The following is an 18,348-nucleotide window of genomic DNA, read 5'->3' as shown; positions in this document are numbered from 1 at the left end:
TTTAGCAGCGTGACGTCACATGGAGGGAGAAGAAAGACGGAGCCCGCAAAGGCGCGCAGGCGCAGAGGCTGCATCCGCCCTCTCCCAGAGTGCGCCGCGCGTGGTCACGTGAGCGCGGCCGGGCGGCGATGGCGGCCCCCTGGCTGGTGCTGCTGTTTCTGGCTGCGCCGGGCGCGGTCCGGGGGAGCGGCTGCCGGGCCCCAGCCCGGGGGGTCAGTACTGCGGGGGGGCAGGGAAGGGGAGGGCCCCCCCCCGCGCTCTGGGTCCTACTTTATTCTCTGTGCAGTCTTGGGGGCTCCGCTCTCAGCGCAGACTGACCCCAGGTGGGCAGCCCCCTGCCCCGGGACCCCGCCCCAGCGTCAGGAGTAGGGGTCCCCCGGGGAGCACCCCCTCTGATCACCGTCCTGCTGCCCCCGCGACCCCCGATCTTCAGACATCGCCTGGGGCGCCCCGCCTTTCTCCTTCTTTCTTCTTGGGATGGTGAGGCCCCGCGGGGCAGAGGCGGGGCGTGTGTGACCGCGAGATGGGGCTGGGGTTCTGTGCGTGACCCGGGCCTCCCTTCCCGCAGGCTGCGGCTGAGGGCTGCGCGCCCACGGGGCTGCTGCTGGAGCACTCCTTTGAGACCGGTGAGGGGGCTGGGAGCGGGGCACGGGGCGGGGCTCGGTGTGGGCGGGGCGGGGGCGGGGCTCGGTGTGGGCGGGGCGGGGCGGGGCACGGGGCGGGGGCGGGGCGGGGGCCTGGGGGCGGGGCACGGGGCGGGGGGGGGGCCTGGGGGCGGGGCACGGGGCGGGGCTCGGTGTGGGCGGGGCGGGTAGGGGCTCGGGGCGGGGCACGGGGCGGGGCTCGGTGTGGGCGGGGCGGGGGCGGGGCACGGTGTGGGCGGGGCGGGTAGGTGCTCGGTGCGGGGCGGGGCACGGGGCGGGGGCGGGGCGGGGGGGCCTGGGGGCGGGGGGGGGCGGGGCTCGGTGTGGGGCGGGGCGGGGGCCTTGGGGCGGGGTGGGGCAGTCCGAGGCCTGGACATCCCCAGGGCCCCTCTGGGTTGAAGGGCAGCCCCCATCCAAACCCACATCCCCCGCCCCCCAGGGGAACCCCCGCTGACTTTCTGCTTTTGACCCTTCCTGGGATGCGCCTCAGCGAGGGGCAGCCGGGGGTGAGAGGACTGTGGTCTCTGAGCCCCCCCTTTCTGCAGATGACAGCGTCCACTTCCGGAAACGGGGCTCCCTGACATGGAACGTGCAGGACGGGACCATCGCCCTGACCCAGCGCCAGCTGACTGAGGATGAGCGGGGCCGGCTGCGGGTGAGGGGCTGGAGGCGGGGTGCAGGGCTGCGGGGTGCCAGGCTGCGGGTGAGGGGCTGGAGGCGGGGTGCCGGGCTGCGGGGTGCAGGGCTGCGGGTGAGGGGCTGGAGGCGGGGTGCAGGGCTGCGGGGTGCAGGGCTGCGGGGTGCCAGGCTGCGTGTGAGGGGCTGGAGGCGGGGTGCCGGGCTGCGGGGTGCCAGGCTGCGGGTGAGGGGCTGGAGGCGGGGTGCAGGGCTGCGGGGTGCCAGGCTGTGGGTGAGGGGCTGGAGGCGGGGTGCAGGGCTGCGGGGTGCCAGGCTGCGGGTGAGGGGCTGGAGGCGGGGTGCAGGGCTGCGGGGTGCCAGGCTGCGGGTGAGGGGCTGGAGGCGGGGTGCAGGGCTGCGGGGTGCCAGGCTGCGGGTGAGGGGCTGGAGGCGGGGTGCCGGGCTGCGGGGTGCCAGGCTGCGTGTGAGGGGCTGGGGACAGGGTGCCGGGCTGCGGGGTGCCAGGCTGCGGGTGAGGGGCTGGAGGCGGGGTGCAGGGCTGCGGGGTGCCAGGCTGCGGGGTGCCAGGCTGCGGGTGAGGGGCTGGAGGCGGGGTGCCGGGCTGCGGGGTGCAGGGCTGTGGGGTGCCAGGCTGCGTGTGAGGGGCTGGGGGCAGGGTGCCGGGCTGCGGGGTGCCAGGCTGTGGGGTGCCAGGCTGCGGGTGAGGGGCTGGAGGCGGGGTGCAGGGCTGCGGGGTGCCAGGCTGCGGGTGAGGGGCTGGAGGCGGGGTGCTGGGCTGCGGGGTGCCAGGCTGTGGGTGAGGGGCTAGGGGGTGCCGGGCTGTGGGTGGCAGACCCTGCAGAGTCCGGAGGCCCGCGTGCTAAGCCGGCCCGGGGCCTCTCTTTCCGCTCTCCCCAGGACGTGGCGGCTCTGAACGGTCTGTACCGAGTCCGGGTGCCCCGGAAGCCCGGGGCTGCCGAGGGGCTGGCAGTCACCGGCCACGTGTCCTCCTTTGTCCCTGCGGTGAGTCTGACCGGAGCCCCTGGGGGTCCTCCCCGGGCCAGGGAATTCCCGGTGTGGCTTCAGAGGCCGCACCTGGGTCCCAGCAGATTACAGGAGCACACCCCAAGTGACTGACCTTAGAGCCTGGCAGAGCTGGCCTCATTCTGCCTGTGACCCACCCCCCCAACCATGGCCCGCCTCTGCCCCTTAGGGAGCCAGAGCCTCCTTCCCTGGTCTCATCATGCTGCCCCCTGCAGTGCTCCCTGGTCGAGTCCCACCTCTCCGACCGGCTGACCCTGCATGTGGACGTGGCCGGCAACGTGGTGGGCCTGTCTGTGGTGACGGAGCCCGGGGGCTGCCGGGGCCACGAGGTGGAGGATGTGGACCTAGAGCTGTTCAACACCACGGTCCAGCTGCAGCCGCCTCTGACGGCGCCAGGGTGAGGGGCCCGGCCCAGCCCTGCCCCCCTTCCTCCTCACGGCCCCCAGGGTGAGGGGCCCAGCCCTGCACCCCCTTCCTCCTCACAGCCCCCAGGGTGAGGGGCCCAGCCCTGCACCCCCTTCCTCCTCACAGCCCCCAGGGTGAGGGGCCCAGCCCTGCCCCTCTTCTCGGGGCCCCCAGGGTGAGGGGCCCAGCCCTGCCTCCCTTCTCGGGGTCCCCAGGGTGAGGGGCCCAGCCCTGCCCCCCTTCTTCCTTGGGGGCCCCCAGGGTGAGGGGCCCGGCCCTGCCCCCCTTTCCTCCTCCGGCCCAGGTCATGTCTATCTCTTGTCTCCCCCCTCCCTCCCTGCCCTCCTCTCCTCTGGGCCCCCGACATGCTTTTCTGTTCTCACCCACTGCTCTCTCCAGCCCAGAGACAGCTGCCTTCATTGAGCGTCTAGAGATGGAACAAGCCCAGAAGGCCAAGAACCCCCAGGAGCAGAAGTCCTTCTTCGCCAAATATGTGAGTGCCTTCCCCACTCCCCTGAGCACTTAGGACAGCCCTGGGTAGGGCAGAGGGCGGGCTCTGCGCTGGGCCCTCTGGGGCCTCTCCTCGGTCTTCACCTCATCCACCATACCCCCTTCTTGTTCCTCATCTCTGGGGCTTCCCTCCCTCTGCCTGAGCCCCCTTTGGGTCTCAGTTTTTTCTGTTCCTTGGACAGAAGAGGAGGGCCTGAGCCTGGGGGTGGGGTGGGTCCATCTCCCTGGGGCATTCCCTTCCTCCTCACCCCTGCTGATGCCTCCTTTCTGGAGGACCCTCTGGGGAAGAGGGGGCCTCCCATTTCTCACTTCCTCCTCAACAATTGTGTTCTGTAGAACAATCAGAGCAGCCCTTGATGGGGCGCATATGGGGTACCTCCTCCTCCACACCCTGCCAGAGGAGGGAAGAGCCTCCTCTTGTCTGTGTGTCGGCTGCTGCTCTTGGGGATCTTACATCCTCCAGCACGATGCAGAGCAGCCACACAGTCTGTGCAGAGTCACCTCGAGGATGGTGTCCACTGTTCTGGAGGGCCAGGAAAGGGCATCCTTCATGGCAGAGGCAGCCTTCCAGCTGAGCATGAGACACTTTCCTTTGCTAAAATGCAGCAAATCTTTGGTCTAGTAACACCTTCAAAGAAGGAACTCTGGTTAGGGGCTGAGACCTGCTCTTGAGGAAGGTCCACTGCTCTCTGGGATGGCTCCTCCTTTTTCTAGTTGCTCACCAGTCACCCTTTTAATCCAGGTCACTTCAGTGGTGCATGGTCTTCTCCCAGTCCTCTGGTACTTCATAGACATCTCATGTGCCCTTTCTTTCAGTCCCCAAGGGCTACTTTTACTCCACTTCTTGTGAGCTCCTCATGGGCAGCTGGGGGCTTGGAGCTACATCTCCAGGCTTCCCTTGGGTAGCCACTCTCTGTCTTCCCGCTTGTTCTGGTCTTTCCAGTCCAGCAGCCTTGGCAGGAAGTCCAGGAGAGCAAGTGGGACAAATGTGGCCTCTCCCTCATCTGTGGTGTCAACCCTGGAGAGCGAACCCCTCCCTTGTCGGAGGCTCCAGACAGGCCTCTTTGGGAAGAGTTCAGCCCTGGGTTCTGCTTGTTTCTTCCCTCTGGAGGCATCAGGCCCCAGTTTTCTTCTCTGCCATCAGTAAGAGTGGCTACAGCTCCAGGTTTTCCCTCATTTCAACCCCAGCAATCTGTGGTCACTTTGGGAGCCCCTGTAGTGGGGCCCCTCCTCCCCTCTGGCCTCTCCCTTTGCACCCTCACTCCCTCTCTGGCCCCCTGGGCTGTCCCCACTTGGGCCCCTTCTCCTCCTCATCCCCCTCTCCCCACTTTGGCTCAGTCTCCTCATTCTCTCAGCTTCTCTCCTCTTCCTTCTCCTCCTTTGCTCTTCCTGGTCTCTCTTGGCCTCGCTCCCCTAATCCCTTAGAGTTTCCCTGGGAAGTCAGCTCCTGCTCCCTCAGGGAGGGGGGTGGGAGGAAGAAGATCCAGCAGAGCTAGGGGCCCCTTAGGCTGCCCTGACCCTCCACTTCCCATCTCCCTTCTCAGTGGCACCTCATCCTGGGGGGCGCCGTGTTTCTTACTGCCATGCGTCCGGCCCGGGGCCCAGCACCATCGTCTGAGGCTTGAGTGAGGACCCAAGTAACCCCCTTCTCCTCCCCCTCTCCCCCAGGACTGGCCCTCCCTCCCTCCTGTAGAGACGTAGGGGATCCTGGGCCCCCCTTTCCCTCACTGCTTGCCTCTGCTGCTCCCTCACATGAGGCTCCCATCCCTCCTTCCCTGGGGCTGGGGGGGATGAAAGGGAGTGAAACCAATTCTCACAAATCTCTCCCTCTCTCTCTCCCTCTCTCTCCCTCCATCCCTCCCTCCCTCCCTCTCCCTCTCTTTCTCTCTCGCTCTCACTCTTGCTCTCGCTCTCCCTCCCTTCCCCCTCTCTCCCCCCCTCTTCTCCCCACCTCTCTCTCCCTCTCTCCCCACCTCTCTCCCCCCTCTCCCTCTTTCCCCCCCCATTCTCTTCTTTCCTTCTCTCTCTCTCCTCCACCTTTCCTCCCCTCCTTCCCCCATTCTGGGTATTAACATGTGTCCACCTCCTTGGGGTGGGGGTATGTCTTTGCTGGGCTCTGGATTTCTATGGCTTTGGCTCTCTGTGCCTGTTCTGAGGCCTCTTCCCTGGCTTCTCTTTTCCTTTTGGTTTCTTTCCCCTTCCTGCCCAACTCCCTGTTCTTCCCCATGCTCCTGGCTCTCCTCTCCGCAGTGGATGTACATCGTCCCCATTGTCCTGTTCCTCATGATGTCTGGAGCTCCGGATGCTGGCGGCCAGGGAGGGGGTGGGGGTGGCGGGGGTGGGGGCAGTGGGAGATAAGGGCGGATTTGTTCAGCAGTTTGTCACTAAATAAACAGCTCCAGTTGGGTCCCCACAGGCTCTTGTCTCACTGAACTAGACTGAATTGAGAGTCAGGGGGCCCAGGGTCTTGTGGCATGACTTGAGCCAGACAACGTGACACTGTTTTATTCCCTGAGGGAGGATCCTGAGGTGTTTGGGGCCTCAGGCAAGGGGCTCTTCGAGACCCCTGGCCCTCTGGACGGACTAGTTAGGACATGACCCAGAAGGGTAATGGGGTAAAGGCTCTTCTCCCTGGGCCCAACTAGCTGACTGCCTGGTGTGAGGTGGGGGAGGCCTGGACCCATGAGAGCCCCGCTGAGGCTGTCCCACCCAGCAGTCCTCCAGGGGAGGGTTTGAATTGCAGGAGGCCTGTGCAAACTCAGGCTGCACCAGCACCATCTCCTCAGTTCCTTCCTTTGTAAAACGCAGGTGCTAGGTGACTGCTCAAGTCCCAGTGCAGACTGATCAGGTCCAGGGCATTGGGAAGTTGTGTGGCAGACTGGAGCACATAAATGAGTGGGAAAGCAAGTGTTAAGTGCCTGCTGCATACAAGGTGCTGCCCTCAAGAACCAGTGAGGACGCAAGGACAACAGGATTTGCCATCTCAAGGGCTGTTCTCCTTGAAAGTGGCTGTGGAGGCAGGACTGGTAGTCAGGTGCTGCTTTGCCCCAAGGTTGTCCTGCTTCGTTTGGAGGGCACAGGCCATCCTAGAGAATCAGATGAAGGAGCTGGGGATGCTGGGCCTGGGCGGGGAGGGGGGCCTCGGGTGCTGGAGAATGGCGTGTTTGGGCTTTGGTGGAGCAGCTTGTCCCAAAGGGCAGTGAGGTGCCCTCCCTGCAGGCTGGCCCCTTGCGGGCATATTGTAGTGAGGGTCAGACCCCGATGCAGTTTGAGTCTGGTGATGTGAAGGGTGGCTGGGCACCCGCCTGAGGGAATCCGAGAGTCCAGCTCAGGGTGGTGGGACTGCCTCAGAGACCCCGGGATGGGGCAGTGAGTCTTCTGGGCCAAGCTGAGCCATCATGTAGGGAGAAAACAACTTCCTCAGATTCTCTGTTGATGGAATTCAGATGGGATCATGGAGTCTGTTTTTGTTTTTGTGCTGTGTCTAATGAGAACAGTGGGATGATTTTGAGGGGAGTCACGTTAAGCATCGCTGGGGTTCAGAGTTGGTGTTCGCTTCCTGTCAGGCTTGTTTGCACACGCTCTGGCTGATCTGTCGTGGGATTTTACTTACCCCCTCTTTTCATGATGCCAAATATGAATGTTAACCTCCAGTACGACTGGAATCAGACCAGAAGGCCAGCCGTCTGAAAAAGAAGTTCGCCTTCTCTGGATATCCGCCGTCAGACCGTCGATGAAGGACCAACAAGTGCACCCCTCTGGTTGCATCCTCACTTTCATGGTTTATTTTTGTGTGAAGTTCTGCTGGGATGAGATGGTGTATTTTTACTTTCCTTGTTTTTCTGACGTTGCTGTGAGTTGGACCTGTTATGACCAAGGCTTGGTCTGGGAATGTCAAGGTGAGGTCCCCGTATCCTTCCTTACCCGGTGCCCACGATGCTCTCTCACCTGATTCAGTAACAAAAAGATGTGTGTTGTGCCTTAGAAGTGCAGCGTTCCAAGGCCACTTCTGTTCTGACATGGCAGGTGGGCTCTAGGGGCCAGAAACAAGATGGAATGTTGAAGTATGATGGTGCCCAGGGCCCTTGGTGCCAGCAGGTCCCAACTGCTCATCTGGGATCCTTTAGGCCCTGAGCACATGACATGTCTCTACCATACTGCCTTGGGAGCAGGACCGCTGCCATAGACAACACATGCGGTTGTGTTCCAATAAAGCTTTGTTAATGGACATGGAAATTTGAATTTCCTATAATTTCCATGTGCCACGAAACATTCTTTTGATTTTTTCTACCATTTAAAAATGTAAATATTTTTTAAAAATCTTTATTTCTAGTTTTCAACATTCCCCTTTACAAGATTTTGAATTTTAAATTTTCTTTCCTTCACCCCTTCCCAAGATGGTGTGCCATCTGATGTAGGCCATGCATGTACAGTCACATTGAACATACAGTACAAAAGCAGGTGGCAGGCCGTTTTGGGGTCTCACCGAGGCCCAGAAAAGGGCATTTCAAACCACATTATATCTGAAAACTCCCCTCTTGGCATGTTCTCCGTGGTTGAGGGCAGTGTGCTCCCCAGTGGTCAGTTAGGTTGGGGGCCACCATTCTGGGCAGAACAAGAGCTTTGTGGCCCCTGAGTCCACAGGATAAGAGAACATTGGCTCTGAGTGGCATTGAGGGGCAGAAGAGGGAACGGAGACCTAGAGAGAAGGGATTTGGCCATGGTGGCATGCCAAGTCCTGGGCAGGTGGCCATGGAGGGAGAAGAAAAACACCTTCACCCTACAGTGAGGATGTATTGTTATTAATGGGAAGACGGACGTGTAGCCGGAAGAGATGTGTCCCAGAAGGGGTCACTCAAGCACTTTGCCCTTGTGTTGTGCTCAGACATGGTTCCAGTGAGCTTATCTGTAGGTTCTGGAGGTGATTTCTGTGGACTCCAGGCTGTGTTCCTATGGATGGCAGGGTGGCGGCTGGTGGGGAACTTCCTAGGAGGCTGAGGGGAGGACGTTTCCAGGGTTCTTCTGGGGTTACTTTCTCACCACCATCTCCAAGCGGGACCCAAGCCCAAGGACTTCCCATCTCTACTGTCCCACTTTCTACAACTTCTTAGAAGCAAGGGTCAAGGGCTTGGGAGTGACTAAGAGAGCTGGGTTGCAGTTTCAGGTTTCACCAGCAGATGACGCCCATCCTGAACAACCTTGAGCCATGGGTTTCCAGGCTGGTGCGCCTGCTCAGGCTGGTGTGATGAGCGAGCCCCCAGGGCACGGGTAGGAGAAGGGGCTTCCTGACCTTGCACGGGCTGTGCAGAGAAGGAGCACAAGGGGGTGTGTCTTTTTTTAAAAAGTAAGTTTATTTAATAAACACAAAACCACCTGCCCCCACCCTCCTTGAGCTAGCATGTAGGTGTGGTTAAGCCCTGGCTGGAGGCCTCAGTCTGTCCCCTGAATCTGGTGCCTCTGGCCAGAGTGGGCAGCTCTCATCCATTCTCTGGATCCTCGTGGTCATCAGGTCTTGCAGATTTGGTCCTACAAAGTCACTGGAAACTGCTCTTCAACAGGCCCTGTCTCTAGGGAGATCAGCAGAGTGAGGAAGGGGCTGGAGCAGCTGGAAGGCAGGGGGGCATGAGGCTGTGTCCTGGAGGCCTCCTCCGAATCCCAGGTGGCTGGTGTCTTCCTGAAGGAAGAGGAAATGGCCAGAGGTTGGAGAAAAGTGGATTTTTGGGGGGGAAGAAGATTCTTTGCTTGGGGGTTTGGGGGTGGGGGTGGGAAGGCATGAAATACAGACTCTGAGCTGGGAGTGACCCTAATGGCCAGTCTTCCAGGTCATACAGGAGCCTAGGGAAGTGGGGAGCTCACTACCTATTTAGGCAGCCCAGACATGTCCAGTGAAGAAGCCTGAAGGGTCATTGTGAGGTAAGGGGGGAGTTAGTGGGTCCAGCCAGTCAGCCCTTCCCTCTCCCAGCACTTAGGAATCACCCTCTAGGAGGCGGGGCTCTGGGCGCTGTCCTCATCATCTTCCTTGTTGACCAGTGACTTTGTCCAGCATCCAAAGCAGGTGTCCCAGGGTGCAAGACAGGCAGAGAAGAGGATATACAGAGAAAGGTCACAAGGGTCTTCTCCCAGCCAGCCCTGCCCAGCAGCCAATCCCAAGGAGCTGCTGCCTCAGCCCACCCTGGCCCCTGGGGAAGGGGGAGAGGGCATGGAAGGGAATCTTTAGAGGAGAGGGGGGCAAGGAAAAGAGAATGGGAGAGGAACACATGGCAATGACTGCGAAGGGAAGACCAAGGGAGAATCTTTTTACACCTCAGTTTCTCCATCTGTAAGATGGAAGTAGTTGGAGGACATGGACAGAGCCTTGTCCTGACTCCCTCTTTACCCTGACCTTTTCTGTTTGAAAAATGCCCTCCCTCCATCACCTAGCCCTGACACCCCCTGCTCTGAGGCCCCTCCCAGCCCTGAAGAAAAGGGAAGGATGAAAGAAAAGAGAAGATGTGAAAGTGAGAGAATAAGAGGGCAGAAAAGTTGGCTAGGGATGGGTAGGACAGTGAGGTAGAAAGGGTCTGAGGAGAGAAGAGAAAGAGGAGAGAGAAGGGCCTGGGGCTGGAGTGAGAGGCAGAAGGTTGAGCAGGAGGAAGAAGGCAAAGGGGGGCAGGGGGTGGGGTGAGAGGTCGGTGGGAAAAGAAAAGCATGAAATGGGGATCCTGAGGGAAGAAAGGGAATTCGGGAAGAGAAAAGGGAGGAGAAGAAAGTGATGAGTAGGGAGAACGGAGAAGAGGGACAAAGAGGGAGGTGAAGGATGGAGAGAGGAGACAAGAAGTTTGAGTCAGTACAAGTGAGGAAAAGGTGAAGAATAAGAAAGACGAGGAGAAGAAATGAGAAGAGGGATGAAGCGGGAGGAAGGAAGGTGAGAATAGAGGAGAAGAAGAAAGGATCGTTGATATAGAACCGAAAGGGACCTTAGAGGCCACAAAGTCCAATCCCCTAAATTTACGGAAGAGGAAACCAAGAGAGCAGGGAGAGAGTAAGGAAAGGGAAAGGGGAGAGAAAGTCAATGGAGGATAAAGAAAGGGAGGACAGAAGAAAGGGCAGGAGAAAAAAGGAAGGAGAAAGTACAGAAAGGAGGATAAAGAAAGGGAGGAAGACAAGAAAGGGCAGGAGAAAAGAGGAAGGAGAAAGTACAGAGAGGAGGATAAAGAAAGGGAGGAAGAAGTCGCTCAGGAGGGAGAAAAGTAAGAAAGAAGGAGAAGAAAGTGGAAGGGAGAAAAAGGCAAGAGTAAGAGAGAATTAAAAATGAGAAGAAAGGGCGGGAGAGGATGAGGGAAGAGGAGAAAGGAGGCAATGAGAAGGAGGGAGAAAGAAGAAAGAGGGGAAAGAGCAAGGAAAAAGGAGAAGCAACAGAAGACAAGTGAGGAGGAAGAAGAAATAGAGACAACAGTAAAGAATGAAGAAAAGAGGAGAAGAGAGAGGGAAGCAGGGAGGGAGGGACAGGAGACAGAGTGGAGAGAGCTCTCCAGTCTCCTGGCTCTTTCTCAGGCAAACCCTCCGTCTCCTGACTCTAGACATTTTCACTTACCATCCCCCATGCCTAGAATTCTCTTCTGCCTCATCTCCACCTTGTGACGTTCTTGGAGTCTTAGCAAAGGTCCCACCTCCCACAGGAAGCCCTTTCACATCCCCCTTAATGCCTCCCCTCTGTCGATTATCTCCTGCTTATCCCATCTATAAATGATCTGTCCAGCATGGTTTGCAGGTTGTTTCCTCCACTAGACTGGAAGCCCCCGGAGGGCAAACACTGGTCTTTGCCTTTCTTTGTATCCCTGGTGCTGAGCACAGTGCCTGACACAGAGTAGTGCTTTTGAATCGCTTGCTGATTTGATGAGAGAGGGAAAAAAAAGAAAAGGAGAGAAGGAAGCAGAAGAAAATGGGGATAAGGAAGACAGGGAGAGGAGAGAGGGAAGACAACAAGATGAATAGAACAGAAGACAAGCCCGTTGTACCATAAGGACAGGCTGGGAAGGACCTCAAGCCTCAATCTCTTCATCATGCAAATAAGGAACCTGCGGCCAGTTAGTAACCACTTCTGAAAGTGTGTTGACTAATTGTTCAAGTATAAAGTGTCAGAAGTGGAATTCTGAATTCAGGGCTTATGGCTTAAAGGTCAGCAAGAAAACAATGAGAAGAGGGAAGAGGAGGAGAAAAAGAAGAGGGAGAACAAAGTGGAGAGAGGGAGGGAGAGGAAACTGAAGAGAAAGAAGAAATAAAAAAGGAAGAAGACAGGAGAGAGGGACAAGGAAGAGAGCAAGAAAGGAGGAAGGGAGAAGATGAAGAGAGAAGAAAGAGGGGAAAATTGGGAGAACGGAAGAAAATAAAGGTAAAGGAAGCAGGTAAAGAAAGTGAGCGGAAGAGAAATAAGCAAAGGGGGAGAAGACAGAGAAGAGGAGGAAGAAGAAAGTGAAAAGAGAAGAAGGCAGAAGAAAAGAGAACAGGGAGGAGGAAAGAAGATGAAAAATTAAGACAGAAGAGAGTGAGGCAAGAGGGATATGTAAAGCAAGGAAAAGAAGGGAATGAGAGGAATGGGAAGAGGAAGGAAAAAAGACAGGAAAAAGGGATAAATGAGAAACAGGCAGAAGAAAAGGGAAGGGGAGAGAAAATAAAAGGAGCAAGAAGATGATAGAGAGAGAATAAATAAAAGAAATTGGAGAGAGATGGGGCAAGGAAAAGGAAAAAATAGAAAAGGAAGAGAAGGAAAGGGAGAGAAGAAAAAGGGAGGCAGAGGACAGTGAAAAAAGATCAGATAGAAGAGACAGGGAGGAAGAAGAAACCGAGTGGAAAAGGAGAGAGGGAGAGATGAAGGGAGGCAGATCTCTCAACAGAGAAGTGGTGGATTAGAGGTGTGTGAAATGAGGCAGACATTTTCAAACATGACCGATGTATTCAGTTTTTTTTTTTAAACTAGAAACTGTGCTTTTGGAGACATTATTAGGGAAGTGACGGTGATGTTAATAAAAGAGAGGAGCATCCATAAACATTTTAAAAGGTCAAGAAGAAAGGGAGAGAAGGAAGAGAGGAAAGGAATGAAAGGAAAAGAAGGAAATGGAGGAGGAAGAAAGGCAGGAAAAGCCTGATGAAAAAGAAAGGAAGTAACAAAGAGGGATAAATAAAAAAGGAAAGAAAAAGAAAAGGAAAAGAAGGGAGAAGATTGTATTGAGAAGGAGAGAGATGAGACAAGAGAAGGCTAAAGGAAGGAAGGAGGAGGAGAAAAGAAGTCTCATGGGAGTGGCCGGAAGACGAGAAAGAAACCAGAAAGAAAAAGGAATGGGGAGGAGAAAAGAGGATTGGGGGCCACGGGCCCCGCACTCCAAAGCTAACAGTGACCCCAGCCTAGGGCTGGAACTGTCAGGAACACGGGGCTCTGATTCTGGGAGAAGGAAAGGGGGGACAGGAAGCAGAAGAGAGGGCACACCAGGGAAGGGGAGGGAGAAAAGAGGAAAGGAGATGAGGGGCAAAGAGAGAGAGGCCAGAGGGCTGATGAGAATGGGGAGAAGTGGGAGGGGGAGCGGGATGAAGGGAAGGCGGGAGGGAGACTGAGGAGGAGAGCGAGGAAGGAGACAGCTCCCAATTCCAGATGCTTTCCTGAAAACGGGGAGACTGCCCCCATTATCTAGAGGAATAAAGTCACAGAAAAGGGGGAATGACCTTCCTGTCTTTGCACAGCTTATGTCTGTTAGAGACAGGGCTTAAACCCAGTTTTCCGTCTCTGAGGTAAGGAGCAGAACATGGAGAAGACATCCAGGCTGTGAGAATGAAAATTACCAAGAGCTGTTGACTAGGTGGGCCCTCAGAGCCGGGTGCCACTCCGGTGAGGAGGCTCGTCCTGCTATCCCCCTTCATCTCCCTTCCACAACCCTTTATACTGGCTCTAACCTGGCTGGGGGCAAAGGAGGGTGGGGCTGGGAACCAGGACAAGCCCTCTTCCACATGTCAGCCAAGACCCCTACATGGCTCCCACACCCTTGTCCATGCGTTAAATTACATTCATTCAGCATCATGAGCAAGGTCCCCCATCCCATGGAAGGCACAGGAGGCAGAAAAGCTACCGAAGCTCAATGCTTGCTGGCAAGGAGCTTACCCTCTCCTGGGGGCAGGGAAAGGACAGGGCACACAGATAAAGTGGGGGTCATGTAGGGAGCAGGAGCAGGTCAGGCCAAATATCAGAGGAGGGAGGTACACTGGAGGGCCACCTGTGCCCAGGCACCCACTATGGCACGGAGGTCAGTTTGGCTGGAGCATGAGAGGCAAGGAATGTGGAGTGTCCCCATGTCCACTGGAGAGAGACAGAGCAGCTGGCCAGGCTGGATCCTCTGAGGACAGCTCATCGCAGTGAGTCTTCACTGCTGCACAGAAATCCTTCTCTCCTTCCTCTGCCTCAGCTATTCCAAGCCTTTACTTCTCTACTCAAGCTCTTCTGCCATTCCTTGTTCTACAGGAGCTTGTGGACGAGGAATCTGAGGCCCAGAGCCAGGATGCACCTCGTCCAACTTCCCTCAGCCTTCCCCCTCTGTTGGAGAAGCCAGCCTCAGCTGCCTCCGCATCTCCCTTTGCCTCTTGTCCTGCATTTCCTCCCTGTTGCCTCTAAACACGACCGTCCCTTATTTGTAAGCTTCCTCTGTTTCCCTGCTAGGCTCTCAGAACAGGCCTCCCTGGACTCCCCTGCTACACACTCGGCACTCCAGCTCTGAGCCCTGCTGCTGCCCCCGCCGGGCCCACTGCCCTTTCTAAGGCTCCATCTTACCTGTGGCCCCTCTGGGCTACTGTGCTGCTCTGACTTCCATGACAGTGTAGACTTGAGAGATCACAAAGAGGAGGGCGCACAGTGGAGCCTGGGGGGGGGGGAGGGGGATACCCTTGTGTGTGGGGGGGTAGGAATGGGTGGTGATGGAGCAGAGAGATTGTGCAGGAGTGGCAAGAGGGGAGAGGAAGACCAGGGGACAACTCCTCCAGAGAGGAGAGAGGAGCCACGGAGAAGCAGCTGAAGGCAAGAGAGGAGGCAGCCTCTGAAAGCGTAGCTAAAGAAAGCCATCTCTCTCACCCCTCCTCGTGGGAGGCTCCTTTCTCATGACCAGATGCAGCGAGGGGTGGAAGCGTCCCTGACTAGCTGTGTGACTCTGGGTAAGTCACTTCCCCGCCGCTTGCCTCAGTTTCTTCAACCATAAAGTGGGGATAATAAGAGCACGGACCTCCTAGGGCTGTTGGGAGGATCAGATGATCTTTGTAAAAGGCTTAGCCCAGGGCCTGGCATGGGGGGCACCATAGAAATGCACGCCATCATTACTACCCAGAATGAAGAGAATGGCAGCCTAGGAGGAGAGACTGGGGATGAGGAAGAAGAAAGATCAGGAAGATGAAAGGGAGGAGAAGGAGAGGAGAGGAGAGAGAGAGGAAAGAGAGAAGAGAGAGATATAGAGAGACAGAGAGGAGAGACAGAGAGACAGAGAGAGAAAGAAAGACTGAGAGACAGAGAGAGAGAGATGGGGGGAGAGAGATAGAGAGAGAGAGAGAGAGAGAGAGAGAGAGAGAGAGAGAGAGAGAGAGAGAGAGAGAGAGAGAGAGAAGACAATGGGGACAAGGGAGAGGAGGAAAGATCAAAGGAAGAAAGAAAAAAGAAGGTAGAGAATTAAGGAGAAAGAGGGAAAATATGGAGATGAGGGAATCATGAGGGGGCAGAGGAAGAAGAATGGGGGGAAAGAGGGAAAAATGACAGAAAGAAGGGGTAAAGAAAGATGGGAGCTGAGAATTCAAGAGAACAAAGGAAAGGAAAAATGGAAAGAAAGGATGAAGATAGAGTCTGGAGGAAGAAGAGATGGAAGAGAAAATACTGATACAGAGGTGGAGAGAGAGAAGAGATAGATGGAGAGGAACAAGGAGAGAGAGGGGAGGGAGGAGATAGGAGAAAAAGGAAAAGAAAAAGGGAGGAGAAGAGAGGAAGGGGAAAGAGAATGTTAGGGAGGGAAAGAGGATAAAGGGGCTGATCAAGGAAGGAGGTAGGGAAGGAGAGAAGGGGAGAGGGAATGTAAGAAAAGGTGTAGGGGAGGGAGGGAGAGAGAAAGGAGGGAAAGGAAAGAGATGAAGGAGGCACACAGAGAGTAGGGAGAGAGGAAAGGAGAGAGGGTGGAAAGGAGAGAGACAGAAATGGGGGAGAGAGGAGTCAGGAGAGGGAGAGAAAAGGAAAAATAGAGGAAGAAGGGAGAAGAAAGAGGAGAGAGCAAGAAAAATTAAAGAGGAGAGAGAGAGGAGAGAGAAAGAGGGAAAGAGAGGGAGAGGAAAGTTAGAGAATGGGATGAGAGGGGTACAGGGAGACAGTAGGAAAAGGATAAAGGAGAGAGGGAGAGAAAAGAGATGAGGGAGATTGAGAGGGAGAAAGAGCAGAGTGAGGGAGAAAAAGTGAGAGGAGATGAGGGGAAGAAAGGCAGAGAAGTGGAGAGAGAAGGATAAAAGAGGGAGAGAGTGGGAGAGAAGCAGAGAGGGAAAATTAGGAAGAGTGAGGCAAAGGAAGGGAGAACAGAGGGGAGACAGAGAAAGAAAACTGGAGGGACGGAGATAGGGAAGAAGAGGGAGAAATAGAGAAAGGGGAAAGAGAGAGGAAGAGGGGAAAGAGAACTGGGATAGAGGAAAGAGAGAGGGAGAGAGAGGAGGGAAGTTAAAAAGAATGAGAGGTGGAGAAAGTGGGAAAGTGACAGAAAGGGAGAAAGGAGAGAGAAGTGGAGAGAGATGAAGGAAAAGAGAGGAGAGAAGGATAGAGGAAAGGACAGGAGAGAGGGATAGACGAGGGAAAGAATGATAAACAAGGGAGAGAAAGAGAGAGGGAGTGAGAGAAGGACAGAGAAGAGGGATAGAGGAAGAAGAGAGGGAGAAAGTGGGAGGGAGAGCAGGGGAGAGTGGTGAAAGAGGAAGTGGGAGAGAGGAGAGAAAAGAGGAAGAGAAAGGGAGAGAAGAGACACAAAAATGGAGATGAGGGGAGAGAGACAGAAAATTAGAATGTGAGAGAGGGGAAAAGAAAGGAAAAGTTATATAGGGAGGGAGAGAAAGGAAAGCAAGAAAGGGAGAGAAAAGAGACAGATAAAGGAAAGAAGAGAAAAGAAAAAGAGGGACAAGAGGGGAGAGATAAAAAGGAGAGAAGAGACAGGATGGGGAGAGAGGAAGTGATGGAGGAAAGGAGGAGAGAAAGTAAAAAACAGGGGAGAAGAGAAGGGAAGAAAAGGGGAGAAAAGGAAAGAGGAAGAAGAGAGGGGAAAGTGGGAGAGCAAAGGAGAGAGGGGGAGCGAATAAGGAAAAAGAGTGTGAAGAAAGAGGGAGTAGAGAGAAGAGAAATGAGAAAAAAGGGGGGAGGAGAGAGGAGACAGAAATGGGGGAAAAGAAAGGAGATGGAGGAGGGAGAGAGGAGAAAGCTGGAGAGAGAAAAAAGAAAACGGCAGAGAAAAAGAGATAGAGGGGAGAGGAAAGAGACAATGAGAAGAGAAGAAGAAATTTAGAGGGAGAGAGAAGGGGAGAGAGTGAGAAAGAGACAAAGAGAAAAGGAGGGGAGAGAGATGAAGAGGAAGGGATAGAGAGGAGAGAGAATGATAGGGAAGAGGAAAGAAAGAGAGAAGGAGAAAGTGAGAGGAGAATGGAAGTGGAGAGGAAAGGAGAAGGAGAGAATGAGGAGAAGGAAGGAGAAAGAATGAGAGGGAAGAAGAAAGGGAAAATTAGAGAGTGAGTGAGAGAGTTAGGAAGGAAAGGAGAAATGGGGAGAAAAAGGGGGAAGAGAGAGAAGAGAGATAGAAGGGGAGAGGAAAATAGAGCTAGGTGGAGAGAGGAAAATAGTTTAAAGGGAGTGAGAGGGAGAAAGTGAGAAAGAGATGGGGGAGGAGAGAAAGAGGGGAGGGGGAGAAAAGGAGAGAAAGGTGGAGAGAGAGCCATGGAGGAGAGGAATAGAGGGAGGGAGTGATAAGAGGGAGAGAAGGGAGAGAGGAAGAGAAGGAGGGAGAAAAGGAGAGAATGAGGGGGGAGAGAGTGGGGAAAGAGGAGGGAGGGAAAAGAGAGATAGGGTGGAGAGGGAAAAGGCAGAGAGATGGAAGAGGAAGAGAAAGAGATGGGATAAATGAAGCGAAAGAGTGATAGAGGAGATGACTAGAGGAGGAAGAGGAGAAGAGAAGAAAGTGAGAGAAAAGGAAGGAGAGGGAGAAAAGGAGGGAGAGGAGGAGAGAGAGAGAAGAGGAGAGGTGAAAGGGAAAAGAGGTGGAGAGGAAACAGTAAAACAGGGAAGAAAGAGAGGAGGAAAGAGAGAGGATGGAGAGGAGTAAAATTAGAGGTAGTGAGAGAAGAGACAAAGAAGGACAGGGGAAGAGAGGGGGAAGGTGAGAGAGGGAAGGAAAGAGAAAAGAGGAGACAAAGGGGAGAGAAATGGTAAAAGGGAGACCGATGGGGAGGAGAGACATGGAAGGGGAGAGAGAAGGAGACAGAGAGGAGGAGGAGAAGGAAAGTTAGAGCTGGAGTGAGAAAGAGGAAAGGTGAGAGAGTGGAAGGGAAAAGAGAGAAGAGACAGAAGGGAAAGAGGAGAGGAAAGAGGAAGAGGGGAAAGGAAAGAGACAGAGGGGGAGAGGAGAAAGAGGGAGGGGGAGGAAAGAGATGAGATAGAGAAGTAGGAGAGAGAGAAGAGGAGAAAAAGAGAAAAGAAGAGAGAAGTGGAAAGAAAAGGACAGAGAAGCGAGAATGATAGGGAAGAGGAGGAGAAAGAAGGGGAGAGAGGAAGGGAGAGCAGGACAAAGATGGAGAGGGGGAAAGATATGAGAGAGAGATGGGACGAAAGAGAAGAGCACAGTGGGAGAAAAGAAGAGAGAGATGGAGAGGAAGGGATAGAGGAAGAAGAGAGAATCTTAGGTAAGAAGAGAGGAGAGAAGGAGGAAGGGAAAAGAAAAGGGGGGAAATGAGTAAAAAGGAGAGGAGAGGAGATGGGGAAAAGAAAGAGGGAAAGAGAAAAGTAGACAGGAAAAGTTAGATAGGGAGTGAGAGAGAGGAAAGAAGAGGGAGGAGGAGAAAGAATTAGAGAGGGAGAGATGAGGAGAGAAAGAGTGAAAGGAGGGATTGAGGG

The 18,348-nt window shown here is 55.3% G+C and overlaps 2 protein-coding genes across 9 annotated transcripts; one reads left to right on the top strand and one right to left on the bottom strand.

Moving 5' to 3' along the window:
• Positions 1-92: 92 nt before the first annotated feature.
• Positions 93-5,636, top strand: EMC10 (ER membrane protein complex subunit 10). Of its 8 annotated transcripts, none has more exons than XM_072607016.1 (9): positions 93-212; positions 569-626; positions 1,190-1,299; positions 2,181-2,285; positions 2,522-2,703; positions 3,111-3,204; positions 4,165-4,364; positions 4,766-4,846; positions 5,472-5,636. In XM_072607016.1, the coding sequence occupies exons 1-9, from the start codon at positions 129-131 to the stop codon at positions 5,506-5,508; spliced, it is 951 nt and encodes a 316-aa protein (XP_072463117.1). In that variant the 5' UTR covers positions 93-128; the 3' UTR covers positions 5,509-5,636. The 8 variants fall into 8 exon arrangements, 5 of the variants coding, with proteins under 5 accessions (XP_072463117.1, XP_072463122.1, XP_072463119.1 ...); XM_072607019.1 differs by lacking the exon at positions 93-212 and adding an exon at positions 374-480; XR_011966753.1 differs by lacking the exon at positions 4,165-4,364 and having other exon boundaries at positions 2,476-2,703.
• Positions 5,637-8,551: 2,915 nt separating this feature from the next.
• Positions 8,552-17,177, bottom strand: LOC140503243 (uncharacterized). Its single transcript, XM_072607015.1, has 2 exons — positions 9,198-17,177; positions 8,552-8,895 (listed from the first exon to the last, which is right to left on the bottom strand). The coding sequence occupies exon 1, from the start codon at positions 17,175-17,177 to the stop codon at positions 14,553-14,555; it is 2,625 nt and encodes an 874-aa protein (XP_072463116.1). The 3' UTR covers positions 8,552-8,895; positions 9,198-14,552.
• Positions 17,178-18,348: the final 1,171 nt, after the last annotated feature.

The sequence above is a fragment of the Notamacropus eugenii genome, chromosome 5, assembly GCF_028372415.1.
Source record: "Notamacropus eugenii isolate mMacEug1 chromosome 5, mMacEug1.pri_v2, whole genome shotgun sequence".
NCBI classification, from domain to species: domain Eukaryota; kingdom Metazoa; phylum Chordata; class Mammalia; order Diprotodontia; family Macropodidae; genus Notamacropus; species Notamacropus eugenii.
This window is presented reverse-complemented; position numbering and strand designations above follow the sequence as displayed.